General features: G+C 57.6%; 2 protein-coding genes across 3 annotated transcripts in view; one reads left to right on the top strand and one right to left on the bottom strand.

Annotated features, from left to right (window-relative positions):
• Positions 1-6: 6 nt before the first annotated feature.
• RELA (RELA proto-oncogene, NF-kB subunit) lies at positions 7-8,410 on the top strand. Of its 2 annotated transcripts, none has more exons than XM_034645995.1 (11): positions 7-46; positions 661-687; positions 788-939; positions 1,101-1,249; positions 1,987-2,078; positions 2,450-2,581; positions 3,426-3,530; positions 3,744-3,956; positions 6,005-6,085; positions 6,194-6,268; positions 7,033-8,410. In XM_034645995.1, exons 1-11 carry the CDS (start codon positions 40-42, stop codon positions 7,617-7,619), a joined length of 1,620 nt encoding a protein of 539 aa, XP_034501886.1. In that variant the 5' UTR covers positions 7-39; the 3' UTR covers positions 7,620-8,410. The 2 variants fall into 2 exon arrangements, with proteins under 2 accessions (XP_034501886.1, XP_019652454.2); XM_019796895.2 differs by lacking the exon at positions 7-46 and adding an exon at positions 295-480.
• A 1,740-nt stretch (positions 8,411-10,150) lies between these two features.
• Positions 10,151-13,150, bottom strand: part of SIPA1 (signal-induced proliferation-associated 1) — an 11,673-nt gene continuing 8,673 nt past the window's right edge. Inside the window, exons 9-16 of the mRNA XM_034644838.1 lie at positions 13,050-13,144; positions 11,674-11,895; positions 11,445-11,556; positions 11,241-11,349; positions 11,047-11,148; positions 10,897-10,951; positions 10,601-10,679; positions 10,151-10,515 (exon numbers count right to left, since the gene is read on the bottom strand). Coding sequence (XP_034500729.1) covers positions 10,369-10,515; positions 10,601-10,679; positions 10,897-10,951; positions 11,047-11,148; positions 11,241-11,349; positions 11,445-11,556; positions 11,674-11,895; positions 13,050-13,144 — 921 coding nt within the window. The 3' untranslated portion in view covers positions 10,151-10,368. The remainder of the gene's footprint in view (positions 10,516-10,600; positions 10,680-10,896; positions 10,952-11,046; positions 11,149-11,240; positions 11,350-11,444; positions 11,557-11,673; positions 11,896-13,049; positions 13,145-13,150) is intronic.

Raw genomic sequence — 13,150 nt, 5'->3', positions numbered from 1 at the left:
CCCAGCTGCGACCCCGGCCCCGCCCCCGGGACCCCGGCCATGGACGGTGAGGGCGCCCTCTGACCCCGCGGGGTGGCCGCGTCGGGGCCGCGGGGACGGCGACGGGAGCCCCCGCGTCGCCTTCCGCCCCTTCCTGCGCCGATGGGCGCTGCGCAGGGAGCGGCCGGCCGGATGGTGGCGCGGGGCGGGGCGGGCTTTGAAGGGTGTGACTCAGTTTCCCCTTTGGGTGGCGGGGGTCTTGACTCAGTATTCTCCGGGGGCGCGGGGCGGTGAGGTTTGACTCAGTTCCACCCCGGGGCCATGGGGGCAGTTCTGACTTGGTTTCCTTGTTAGGGGAGAATGTATCTGACTCAGTTTCCTCTCAGGATGAGGTGTGGGGAATGCCCTCCCTCAGTTTTCCTTATGGAAGTAGAACAGGCCCAGACTCCGTTTCCCTCAGTAAGGAGAGGGCGCTGTACCCAGTTTTCCCTCAGGAAACAGGTGTTTCTGCCTTCTTTGCCCCTTCTTCGTTTCCCCGCAGGCTCCAGGGGGCAGGCCCTGATTCAGTGCCCTTTCGGAGGGCAGGAGCCTGGCTCCATCCCCTCTCCGTAGGGCAGCGGGCCCTCCCTGGTAAGGGTGGGAAGTGGGCTTGTGCTGACCCTTGTCTCCCTCCCCTTTCAGACCTGTTTCCCCTCATCTTCCCGTCTGGTAAGTGGACCATCCTTTCTCAGTGACAGGGGTGGAGCTCCCCGGGGTGGGGGCAAGGAGGGCAGCCGCCTGATTGGGGCTGGTGCATGTGCCCCCGCAGAGCCCGCCCAGGCCTCTGGCCCCTATGTGGAGATCATCGAGCAGCCCAAGCAGCGGGGCATGCGCTTCCGCTACAAGTGCGAGGGCCGCTCAGCGGGCAGTATCCCGGGCGAGAGGAGCACGGATACCACCAAGACCCACCCCACCATCAAGGTCAGCATGGCTGTTAGTGGTGGGGTGGTGGGCCCAGAGTGGGTTTGCGGGAAGGAGCTGTGGAACCCCAGCAGGCTCGCCTCCAGGCCCGGGTGCAGTCAGCGTCTGGGAATTGGGACTGGAATTCCTCAGTTTCTAGATGTTCTCTGTACTTTGAACAGATCAATGGCTACACTGGGCCAGGGACAGTTCGCATCTCCCTGGTTACCAAGGACCCCCCTCACCGGCCTCACCCCCATGAGCTTGTGGGGAAAGACTGCCGGGATGGCTTCTATGAGGCTGAGCTCTGCCCCGACCGTTGCATCCACAGGTGAGCTCCTGACCAGCAGGGTATGGGGGCTGAGGTAGGGGGACAAGAGGCGGGGCAGTTGTGTAGCTGTCACAGTGTGACTCCATTCTGAACGTGGGGCAGAATTCCTCACTCCTAGCTCTGCAAGCAGATTCTTTTTGCCTTGAACTTACCTGTTTGTGCATCTCCACTGTCAAGTAGATATGAGCTCCATGGGATAGGGATGGATCCCTAATGACCCCTGAACCCCCGAAGTAACTTCATTGATGAAAATAAAAACAGTTTTAGGCTAGAAGAGTAGCTGACCGGTGGAGGGGAGGTTGGAGAGCCGGGAAGTCAGGAAAGGCCTCTCAGTTAAGTCTTGAATAGTGAGAAAGAGCAGAGAAGTATAGAAAAATATTCCAAGCAGAGTGAACAAATGCAAAGGCCTTGAAGTGGGGGGTGAGTTTCGTGTGTTTGGAGAACAAGAAAGAAGCCACTGTGGCTGAGGATAGGGGGCCAGCAGGGACTGTGGCTAGGTCCAGAGGGTAGAGGGCAGGGACTATGGCTAGGGTCAGGGGGTAGAGGGCAGGGACTGCAGCTAGGACCAGGCCGCAGGGCACGGGTGCTTGTCAGACAAGGTAAGGAGTGGGTTTCTTTGCAGCACAATAGGAAGCCATTCGAGGGGATGAAGCACAGTGGTGATCTGGTGAATGGGTAGGGGAGGGAGGGGTAGACCGGGCAGAGACAATGGGACTCATTCCTGTGGGGGGACTCAGCTTCCAGAACCTGGGGATCCAGTGTGTAAAGAAGCGGGACCTGGAGCAGGCCATCAGTCAACGCATCCAGACCAACAACAATCCCTTCCAAGGTGAGGGGTGAGGGAGCGAAGGCGGGGACCTGGTTGAAGCACCCCTACCCTCTGTCACCCTTCCGAAGCCACCTTCCTTGAGTCTCTCCCTCATTGGCCAAGACTCATAGTACAGATGGGATTTTGCTGCCCATTCAGTACACACTCCCATTTTACCATTGGGGAAAGTGGGAGCCAGGGAGGGGACATGACATCCAGGGTCACAGGTGGGTCGCACAGGTCAGTGATGGGTCTAGAACCTTCTCTCTCTCCTCCTTTAGGACTCCCACTGTTTGACATACCCTCGAGCAATCCTCCCGGCCCAGAGCCCCCTGCCCCCCCTCATTCCCTGCCATGCCTCCTGATCTCCTGACCATCTGTTTTTGTGACAGTTCCCATAGAAGAACAGCGTGGGGACTACGACCTGAATGCGGTGCGGCTGTGCTTCCAGGTGACAGTGCGGGACCCGGCAGGCAGGCCCCTTCGCTTGTCACCCGTCCTCTCTCATCCCATCTTTGACAACCGTAAGTGGCCAAGGAGCCATGGGAAGGGGAGAGGGACAAGCCTGGGAGGAGGAAGGGGATTGGCTGGGAATGACCTGCGAGAGGAGCTCTGGCTTCATTCAAGCATCTGGCGTATTTGTCATCTCATCTGTGTCCGGCTCTGTGCTGGCTGGGGGGACAAGGCAAAGAAGACCCTGAGCTGCCCTTGGTGTAGCTTCCAGGCTGGCAGGGAATCAGATGGAAGACAGACACTTTGAATATGTGATGAGAGGATGGTGTGCCCAGAACTGTACTAACGACTCCAGGAAATGAACTCCCAGGAACAAGATGATGGTACAGAGTAGTAATTCAATGATGAAAGCTCACAGGAAGTTCACAGATGAATTGGGCCAATGTTGATCAATTGCCGTCTTTAATTAAGTAACAGCCAGGATGAATGAAAATAAAAGGGCTCTGGAGCCCTAAGGATAGGAAACCAGGATGAAGTGGAGGTCAGGAGGGAAAGGTTTGTTGCCAAGCAAACTGGGCCTTGAAGGTTGCTTGGGTGTGGTGGACAGAGAGGAGGTGTGATCAGATTGGTTCCCCCGGACTATCAGCTCCATGAGGTCAGAGGTGTTTGGGTTTTGTCGTGTTCTCCGTGCCTAGAACGGTGCTGGGTACATAATAGGTGCTGGTACGTAAACAGTTGCTAAATAAGTTGGGGGTAAAGAGCGATGGGATTGGTCGAACCTTGGCTGCAGAGGTGTGGTCAGCAAGCTCTGGACAGCCTTGACTCTGGGATGGACAGGGATGTTGCCTTTCCTGTGGGCTAGCCCCGGAGACCTCTGATGGTTCTGGGTTTCCTTCCTTATCCCCACACCCTCAGGTGCCCCCAACACCGCCGAGCTCAAGATCTGCCGAGTGAACCGGAACTCTGGGAGCTGCCTTGGGGGGGATGAGATCTTCCTGCTGTGTGACAAGGTGCAGAAAGGTACACACCAGGAAGAGGGCTGGACTCTGGAACAGGAGGGGAAGGGCAAGGCTGAGCGGAGATGGTGAGTGTCAGGGGACTGGCTTTAAAACTCCCCCCAACACCTCGGGGGCAGAGAGTGATGTATCTCAGGAAGCACGTCTCAGCAGTTGCGGGGCAGCGAGCCGTGTGAGTTGAGCACGGTGACCCACACGGCTGCCCCATCTCCTGCAGAGGACATCGAAGTGTATTTCACGGGACCAGGCTGGGAGGCCCGAGGCTCCTTTTCTCAAGCTGACGTCCACCGACAAGTGGCCATTGTGTTCCGGACACCTCCCTACGCGGACCCCAGCCTGCAGGCCCCCGTGCGTGTCTCCATGCAGCTGCGGCGGCCTTCAGATCGGGAGCTCAGCGAGCCCATGGAATTCCAGTACTTGCCAGACACAGGTACACAGCTGGGGAGGGAAGCAGCAGGGCTGTCAGACTCCCACCAGCAAAAGTGAGGCCAGGGCTAGACGTCTGTGGCTGTGGGTGAGGGTCACATACTGGAGTTGGGGCGGGGATTTATGCAGTAATCAGATTCTCTTGCTTGGCTCAGTTAGTAGTAAGGACACCCAGGACTTACTCAGTCCTTATTACGTGTTTGGTCCTATTCCAAGCATATCAGTGAATTACCTGATTTTAGAAGATAGTGTCTAACTTGCCCGAGGTCACATCCATAGTCACAGAGCTAGTATTTAAACCCAGGCTCTCTGGCTCTAGGGTTCTGTTGCCACGCTGTGGTGTCTTTTGTCACGACCACATTGTCATGATTTGATCAAGGCTTTCGGGCACCTGACTACATTAGGAACAGCCAGAATGATCTTCAGTCCAAATCCCGTCATCTAGCCTGAGGGAGCTTTCTGCCCTCGGAGCAGTCTAATAGAGTTTGGAAAGCAACCCCTGAAACAGCCATTGGTTCGTTCCACAAATAATTACTGAGTGCCCACTTGGTGTCAGGGCCCGTGCCAGGGATCGTGAATACAGAGAGGACGGAGATCTGTTCCGTGTGAGACGGAGGGAGGTGTGTGCAAAGAGTGGAGATGGCCGCGTGGAGTGGGAGCATTTAAGATAGAGAAAGACCCAGAAGTGCATTCTCTAGGCAGGCGGACAGGCACCTGGAGGCGCAAGGGTGTTGGAGGGTGACCACTCTGTTTGGGGGCAGCCCCGTGAGAGTGCCAGTGGGCAACGAGCAGGCGCTGGCCAGAGGGCCTTGAGTATCAGACTCAAGGCATTCATCCAAGATTTCACCCTAAATGCAGTGGGGAGCCACCGAAGGAAGGGGCACCTTGGATCTGGAAGCTCACTCTGGCAGGAGTGTGTAGAGGATCAGAGAGGGAGACACTCAAGGCAGGGAGGCCATTGCAGGGAAGATACTACAGTGGTCCAGGAGATGTGCTGTGAACCTTGAGGGGCGAATGGCCACGGTCCCCTCCGCCGCTGTCCTCCTTGGGTCCTCCCTAGGACCTGTGCTCCAGCCGTTGCCTCGGCTTGGAATGCTTGGCCCCAGATCTTAGCACGATGGGCTCACACCAGTGCTTCCCTGGCCACCTCTAGGCTCAGCTGTCCAGCCTCACTTCCGGTTCTGTTACATCACCCCGTGTCTTTTCCTCAGAGCTCCTGTCACTTGTATATGGTTGTGTCCCTGCCTCCCTTGTCACTAAGATGTCAGCTTTTGGGGGAGCAGGAGCCTTGTCTGCTTACAGCCATATCCCCAGTGGTGAGAATGGAGGCTGCACGTGGTGAGGGCTTGGTGAATGTGTGTCAAGTTAGTGGATGGTGGGGAGTGAAAGAAAGGAAGACATTACGGACGATTTCAAGGTTTCTGGTGTTGGTGACAGGACAGATGGGTGGTGAGGGGACACTGGAGGAGGAGGAGGCAGGTTTTGGAGGTGAGATGATGAGGTTGGCTTTGGACTGTTGGTGTTGAGTACTCTGGAGTTATCCACGTGCCACAGTACGTAGAAAGGCAGTCCTGGAAGCTCCACACTGAACTAGCCAACCGTCAGAGGTAAGAGTACAGGTCTCTGTCGGTCTCCGGCAAGCCCATCGTGCCTCTGCTGCCCCAGAGCGCGAAGGTCATAGCTAGGCCTGGATCCAGACTGGGGGTGAGCTGGGACTTGGCAGTGCAGGTAAGAGAATAAGCTAGAGACAGGGTCCCACAAGGGCTCCTGCCCGCCCCAGAGCATGGCCGCTTTACTTGGAGGCATCCATGTGGCTTTTGGGGGGTTGCATTCAGCTACCAGAGGCCTTCTCAGAAAGCTGTGGGATTCAGAAAGCAGTGTGAGAATTGTTGCATCTCACACTGTCATGCAGCCCTTCTCATTGGTGGGGAGGGTTTGGAGAAAGGGTCTTACGGAAAGCTTTTCTCGTCATCTTCCTCCTGTGCGTCCTTTGAAAGTTCTGGGGATCCAGCCGAAAAGAGCGAGGCCCATTTCTCCCCATTACTTTTCTAGATGATCGACACCGGATTGAGGAGAAACGCAAAAGGACGTATGAGACCTTCAAGAGCATCATGAAAAAGAGTCCTTTCAATGGTGAGAGGGGCAGTGGAGAGCATTAGAGAGAAGGTGGTGGATCGGGGAGGGAGACGAGGAGGGGGCTAGGAGCTGGGAGCTAGGGACTGACCCAGCCTTGCCCCACAGGACCCACCGACCCCCGACCTCCACCCCGGCGCATTGCTGTGCCTTCCCGAAGCACACCTTCCGTCCCCAAGCCAGGTAAGGATTTCCTGTTGCCCCACCGGAACTACAGGCTCAAATCTGTTTGGCCTGTGGTTTGGGGACCTGGGGTGGGACAAGCAGTCAGCTTCACAAGCAGGTGTCTGAAGCCTGCTCTCTATTGGGCTCATGTTTCTCAGGGCTTGAGGCCTAGTTACCTACGTCAGAGCCGTTAGGGGAGTGGTGAAGATGTGCATTCCTGGGCCCGTTACTGACCTGCGCAGAGGCTTCGGAAACGTGGCCTGGGAACCAGCTAATGCACCAATGAGCACTGCGGTCTGAGAACCACTGTGTCAGCTAAACCCTGTATTGGATGCCTTGGGAGACCATTTTAAAATGCAGTCTTTACCCTCAGCTTTCAGTTGAATTAGGGAATCGAAGTCTCCTCTAACGTAGCAGAATGTATGTGCTCGTATGTAGCTCAAAAAAGAGTAACGAAGTGTCCTCCTTCAGGCCACGACACTGGATGCTCCTTGGGCTCGTGGTCTCTTGGGGCTTAGTTTTCAGCTGTAAAGTGAAGTTTTACCAGCTGGTCTCTGACAGCATCCCTTCCTCTAAAAGGCTGGGAGAGCTTTGGGGGCTGGAAGGAGGTGATGCTAGAACTGCACAGGTCAGAGGGAGTAAAAGGAGGGAGTGAGGGTGCTCGCAGGGACCTCTTGGGGAGGGGCTGATCCTGAGCCCTACCGACAGGGGCTGGGGCACAGACAACAGGGTGGGTCTCTGAAGCTTTCTCTGACCCCTGACTCTCTGTCTCTCTCTCCCAGCTCCCCAGCCCTATCCCTTTACGCCGTCCCTCAGCACCATCAACTTCGAGGAGTTCTCCCCCATGGTCTTTCCTTCGGGGCAGATCCCAAACCAGACCTCTGCCTTGGCCCCAGCCCCTGCCCCAATCCTCGCCCAGGCCCCAGCCCCAGCCCCTGCCCCGATCTTAGCCCCAGGCCTTGCTCAGGCTGTGGTCCCCCCCATCCCCAAGACCACCCAGGCCGGGGAAGGGACACTGTCAGAGGCCCTGCTGCACCTGCAGTTTGACGCCGACGAAGACCTGGGGGCCCTGCTGGGCAACAGCACTGACCCCGCCGTGTTCACAGACCTGGCATCTGTCGACAACTCTGAGTTTCAGCAGCTGCTGAACCAGGGTGTATCTGTGGCCCCCCACACAGCCGAGCCCATGCTGATGGAGTACCCTGAGGCAATAACGCGCCTGGTGACAGGGTCCCAGAGGCCCCCTGACCCAGCTCCTGCTCCCCTGGGGGCCTCTGGGCTCCCCAACGGCCTCCTCTCAGGGGATGAAGACTTCTCCTCCATTGCAGACATGGACTTCTCAGCCCTTCTGAGTCAGATCAGCTCCTAAGTGGGAGACACTGACCCCACCCGGAGCACTGGGTTGCAGGGGATCGAAGCCCTCCCAAAGCAAGCACTTATGGATTCTGGGGGGGTGGGGGTGCTCCAACTGCCCCCGACGTCTTTGGGTAATGTCTTCCGGGGGGGTGCATTTTATTCTTTTATTGGCACTGTCTATCTCTCTCTCTTTTTGGAGGTGCTTAAGCAGAAGCATTAACTTCTCTGGAAAGGGGGGAGCAGGGAGGACTCAAACTCTTCCCCTATCCTGATGTTCAGCTCCCTTCTCTTTATAGGGAATTCTGGGGGCTCCCATCCCTACCCTCCAGCTTCTAATACTCTCCTAGAGAGAGGGACAGGCTGGAGCTATGGCCTTTGAGGCCACAAAGCCTTATCACCAAGTGTCTTCCTTAAATCATGGATTCATTCTCACCTTGTGCCAAAATAACGCCCCTTACCAGCCCCTCTGTGGTGCTGGCATTGTCCTTGAACTAACACCAGCATTTGAGGGCCTGGCCCCCTGGCCCTGCAGAGGTCTCTGCCAGCTCTTCCCTTGCTCAACTGTGGCTGAAGGGAACTGGTGGGACAACACTGGCCCTTTCCAGGATCCAGGGAGGTTCGGTCTGAGACTTCTCTGTTCCCCCTTTTCTCAAGTGCCTTAATAGTAGGGCTAGTTGTTTGGAGAGTAGGGGGGAGGGCAGGCTGGCAGCTCTCCAATCAAGAGGCTCAGTTTTTACTGAAGAATCAAAGCAGTTGGACTCTTGCTCTTTCTACTCTGAACTAATAAATTCATTGCCAAGCTGGCCGGAGATTTCCCTTCTTTCAGCAAACAGCACACTCTTTGCTGGTCAGGCTGGACATAAGTGACACAGAGCTGGATGAATATTTACATTGCCATCTAGAAGCTTGCAGTCTGAGGATGCCCTTGGAATGAAATGCCCAGGCATGAAAGCAGGCAGCTAATGTGGGTGGTGTCCCAGCATAGGGAGAAGCCCGTAGGGTCCATTGGCTATGGGGATGGAGTAGTTTCAGGAAGGGCGTCACAGAGGCCATATCAGCTTTGGGTCTTAGATCAACAGAGCAGGGTGAGTCTTTACGGAGCGGCTATCAGCTTTGGGAAGTGAGGAGGGTAAAAGAGACAATGTTGGAAAGGTTTGATGGCGCCAAGCTGTAAAAGATCAACGACAATGGACTAAGAGTTTTGAATTTCATCTCTCAGGTGGTCAGGGGAAAGTTTGCAGCTTTTGGGGAAGGGGAGATTCCAGGTAAAGGCCTGTGCTTTGACATCCTGTTCTGCGAGGGTCGAAGAAATACATCGGCAGCCCAGGGAGGCCTAAACAAAAGCTAGGCCACAGCCCGAAGTGGGGGAGCTGGACGTACTTCCGGCTTGGCCCGACGCAGGCGCAGTAAAGCAGTGCTCTTGAAAGGCCTTGGCCTGCCTTCTCAAGTGCGCATGCGCACAGATAGCATTCTGCAAGGGGCGGAGGCAGGTAATGCGAGGCGGGGAAACCCCTGTCCGCGTCCGACGGCGTCTAAGCTCTGGGCTTCGCACTGCTGCGGGAGGGTGAAGGCAGAGTCCTGGGGGTTATCAGTGGGGCTCGCTGCAAAAGCTAGCGCGGCCCCTGGGAACGGCAGCAGACTACGATGGACTGTGCCTTCGAGGAAGACGCCAGCGGGCCGCGCAATGTCGGGGTACCAGAAAGCGTACGGAGAGCCGAGCTGGAGCTGCATACTTGCCCAGGGGGCGGAGCCAGGGGTGGGGCCTGAAGCAGGTGGGCCACTCAGGGACCAGGCCAAGCTGCGCTTCCGCGCAAGGGGCGGACCCCGAGCGTGGTCGCCAGGTCAAGACCCCTGCGAACCTGCGGGGTCGCACCCAGAGAGGCGGCGCTTGATGGAACCCCAGCACCGGGGGCGTGGCTAGGGCAAGGACGCGGAGGGGTGAGAAGGTTCCCAACCAGAGGAAGCGGTCGGCTTAGCTGAGCGCGGTGTGCCCAGCCTGAGGCCTCAGGGGAAAGAGTGAGCCCTCGTCCTCCCGGCCAGGCCACACCTCTCCCTTGGCTTTCCCAGCGTCACACAGTCACCTCTGGGGGGTCAAGGGAGCCCCGGCCTACGGAGAGGAGGGGAGACCTGCAACTGGGGGGCAGTGCCTTGAAAAGTAAGAGGGCCTTCACATCCGGGCATAGTCAGGCTCTCATTGATCCCTAAACTCCATCCCCCGCCCTGCAGATCCACCTCTGTCCCTCTGCCCCTGATCTCCGTCCCTAAGGTTTGGTTCCAGGGCAAGGGCCTGGCTGGTCCGGCACCCGCGACAAAGCAGAGTAGGTGCAGGGTGTGACCATCTGCTTCCCAACAGACCAAATAAATGTTTGTGAGAGAATCCAAGGGGTGGCCCAGCTTCAAAGAACCCCTCGGGGAGCGCCAACCTCACCCTGAGCCAATGTCCCAGAGGCCTGTCCTTCTAATCGGTCCTGAGAACTTGGCTGGAGCCTCTGGGGGCAAAACCCCTTCCCCTGTCATGTCATGAACAACCCGCACAGACACAAATAATAGTGGCTTCTTTACTCCCTGAAGTCCGCTTTTCTCCACAGAATATTTACAAACAGGGACGAGGTAAGGGTGACTTCACCACCGCATGGGGTGGGGGGCAGTGCTAAGACGCGCCTCCGCGCGCTGGGAGAGTTCCTGAGGAGGGTCCCAGTGCCCCGAGGGACCTGAGCAGTGGTGAGCGGGTCCACAGCCGGGCTGAGGCTGGAGCGGCCGGCTCAGCCCAGGTCCGCGGTGGGCGAGCCCAGCTGTTTGGAGGCCAGGAGCAAGCGGGTGGCCGCACTCTCTGACTCGGCCTGCAGCCTCCGGTTGTTGTTCCGTAGGCTCCGCACCTCCTCCTCCAGGGCGGCCCTGTCCGCCTTCTCCTGCGGCGGGGGAGGCAGCTGTCACGGTGCTGGCTCCTTCCCAGGGCAGCCCTTAACTCCAGCCGACCCCAGCCCACCCTGTCACCTTCTGCAGGTCCTCCTGCAGCTGCCTGAGCATGGACTCCAGGTAAGAGACCTTCTCGGACAGGCTCCCGGGTTCTGGCCTGAGGACAGAGGGGTCAGGTCACCGGACCGGTAGGCCGGCACCTCTGGCTGGCTCCCAGGCCCACTTAAATGAGCCGGGCCAACTCCGGTGTTCGCAGACTTCCACGTCCGGGAAAGCAGAGCCCTGCCCGGGACAATGCTTAGCCCTCGAGGACGGGTGCAGACGGTGGTCACACGCACACAGGGAAGGGGCTAGATCGGCACAGGGAGGCTTACTCAGCATCAGCCTTTGGAGTTCCCTTGGCATCTCCGTTCTCCGGGATGGGCTGTCCTGTGGGGACACAGGGGTCGTTTGGGCAGGATGGTAAAGGAAGAAAGAGCCCCACCCTATCCTGGCTTCCATCCCCAGCGCCCTGGTGGCCTCACCCTCCCGGGACAGTGACTCTAAGATGGTGTTGCAAGTGGAGGCGATCTCCGAGATGGACTGCCACTCATCTTCCAGGGTCTCACTGCCCGCCTCCGACATGACTACAGGCACAAGGAGGTGGGCTCAGTCAGGGAAGCCCCAGCCAGCCCCTGTGAGCCCCCCATCTCCAGACCCCACCTTGTTCTAGACTCACTTTTGCTGATGGAGTTCCGCAGAGACAAGGTTCGTGGCAGGAAGGAGGCCCTCAGCTCTGGGGCCGGGTCACCCCTGTCCTCACAACCACTGGGGCTGCCTGGCCCGTCCTGGGGGGTATTAATGGGTATGAATGCAGGGACGGCCACCATCACCACTGTGCCCACCCCTGTTCTTTGGGCTCCAGAGTCTTGTTTCTGCTCACCTGGGTGGGGGGCGTCTCTCTGCCAGTACTGGGTGCTGCCGGCTTGGCTGTGGCGGCCAGGAGGAGGTCCGGGGTGGTGTTGGGCAGGACTGGGGCCTCATCTGACAGGGAGCTGGGGAGAGCAGGGACGGCTCAGCAAGAGAAGCTGCACCCCAGGGCCCCCGCTTTCACAGGCCATGCCTGTCCAGCCTCCCTGTGCTGGAGAAGAGGGAAGGCTGAGAGGGGGCACCTGCGGGGTGACGGTGAGTTCTGGCTATGCAGGAACTCAGTCCTCTCCTCAGCCAGATCCCCAGGCCCCGTGGGACTGCCACCGTCGTGCAGGCACACTTGCAGCAGCTGCTTCGCGACGGGCAGCAGCGTCACCACGCCTGGGGCCTCATCCTGCACCGGCTCTGGGGCGCCCCGCCGGCTGGGCTCCTGCAGAGATAGCGTGTACAGCTCCGAAAAGCTCCTGTGGGGAGGAGTGGCCAGTGTCAGGCAGGAAGGCCCTGTCCCCAGTGCCCTGCATCTCCAGCCCCATTCCCAGCTGTGCCTGAGGCTCATTTCCAGGAGGCGAGCTCTCCAAAGTCCCTAACAATGAAAAACGTTTGCCTGACTACTGGCCATTTTTCCAGGCCCGGTGCTGCCCCCGTGTATCCTGGGCAACTCACTCAGGACACTGATGTCTCCGTCTGTGAAATGGGCATAACAGTACTGGTTCACAGCTTGCCATGAGGCTTTAAATACCAACACAAGTAAATCACTTAGCATAGAGATCCAAAACCTGCCCGGGGAACCAAATCCAGCCTCTGCCATTTTCTGGTTTAGCAGATGTGACTGTTTCTGTACTCCTATGAGCCAAGAGTGGTTTTTACATTGTTAACTAGTTGAAAGAAATCAAAAAAGTATTTCATGACACATGAAAATCACTAAAATTCGAATTTCACTGTCCACAAATAAAGTCTTAGTGGAATAAAGAAAGCTCATGTATTTGCCGAGCGTCTATGGATGCTTTTGTGCTACAGCAGGGCTGTGTATGTACCTGGAGCAGAGACCAGCTGGCCCAGAAAACCTAAATATTTACTATCTGGCCCTTTACAGGAAAAGTTCGCATATCCTGGCTTAACGCAGCAGGCAATCCATAGCGTGTATGTATGTGTCTGTGGATAATGCTTAAGGGAAAAAAAAAAAAAAAAGCTGGGGCTGTAGGGGCGCCTGGATGGCTGTCTGTTGAGCCTCTGAGTCTCGATTTCGGCTCAGCCGTGATCTCGGAGGGTCGTGAGAGCCCCCGCCCGCGTGGGCTAGGCGCTGGGAGGGGAGTCAGCTCGAGCTTCTTTTTCTCCCTCTCCTCTGCCCCTCCCCCAACTCGTGCTCTCACACTCTAAATAAATAAATAAATGTTAAAACTAAAAAAAAAAGATGGGGCTGCTGTTGGATCTTGAGCAGGGAAGACAGCGTGCTGAAATGGCTTCACTCTGCATATGTGCCTCAAAGATTAAGAGACCTGGAATTCTCTGGAGAAGGAAAGCCTTCCTCACGGTGGGTATTCTAGGGGAAAGGCTAAGGCCCAGGCTCCGCGGTGGCCAGCGGCCAGGTCCTCCCACCTCCCCGCGTCGCCGCCCTGACCTGCGGGGCCGGCCGCTCTCGTCGGGGGGCAGGACGGTGACGCAGACCTTGGGCGCCGAGCGCAGCAGCTGGGCCGCGGCCTCGGAGCCCAGTGGGCAGCG

This window comes from Ailuropoda melanoleuca, chromosome 16, assembly GCF_002007445.2.
Source record: "Ailuropoda melanoleuca isolate Jingjing chromosome 16, ASM200744v2, whole genome shotgun sequence".
NCBI lineage: Eukaryota > Metazoa > Chordata > Mammalia > Carnivora > Ursidae > Ailuropoda > Ailuropoda melanoleuca.
This window is presented reverse-complemented; position numbering and strand designations above follow the sequence as displayed.

Excerpts from the sequence above, each read along its gene's own strand:
- RELA (XM_019796895.2), top strand. The coding sequence starts at position 381 with ATGCCCTCCCTCAGTTTTCCTTATGGAAGTAGAACAGGCCCAGACTCC. Across the intron at positions 3,531-3,743 it reads GTGTGACAAGGTGCAGAAAG|AGGACATCGAAGTGTATTTC; the intron begins GTACACACCAGG and ends CATCTCCTGCAG. Across the intron at positions 3,957-6,004 it reads CCAGTACTTGCCAGACACAG|ATGATCGACACCGGATTGAG; the intron begins GTACACAGCTGG and ends TTACTTTTCTAG.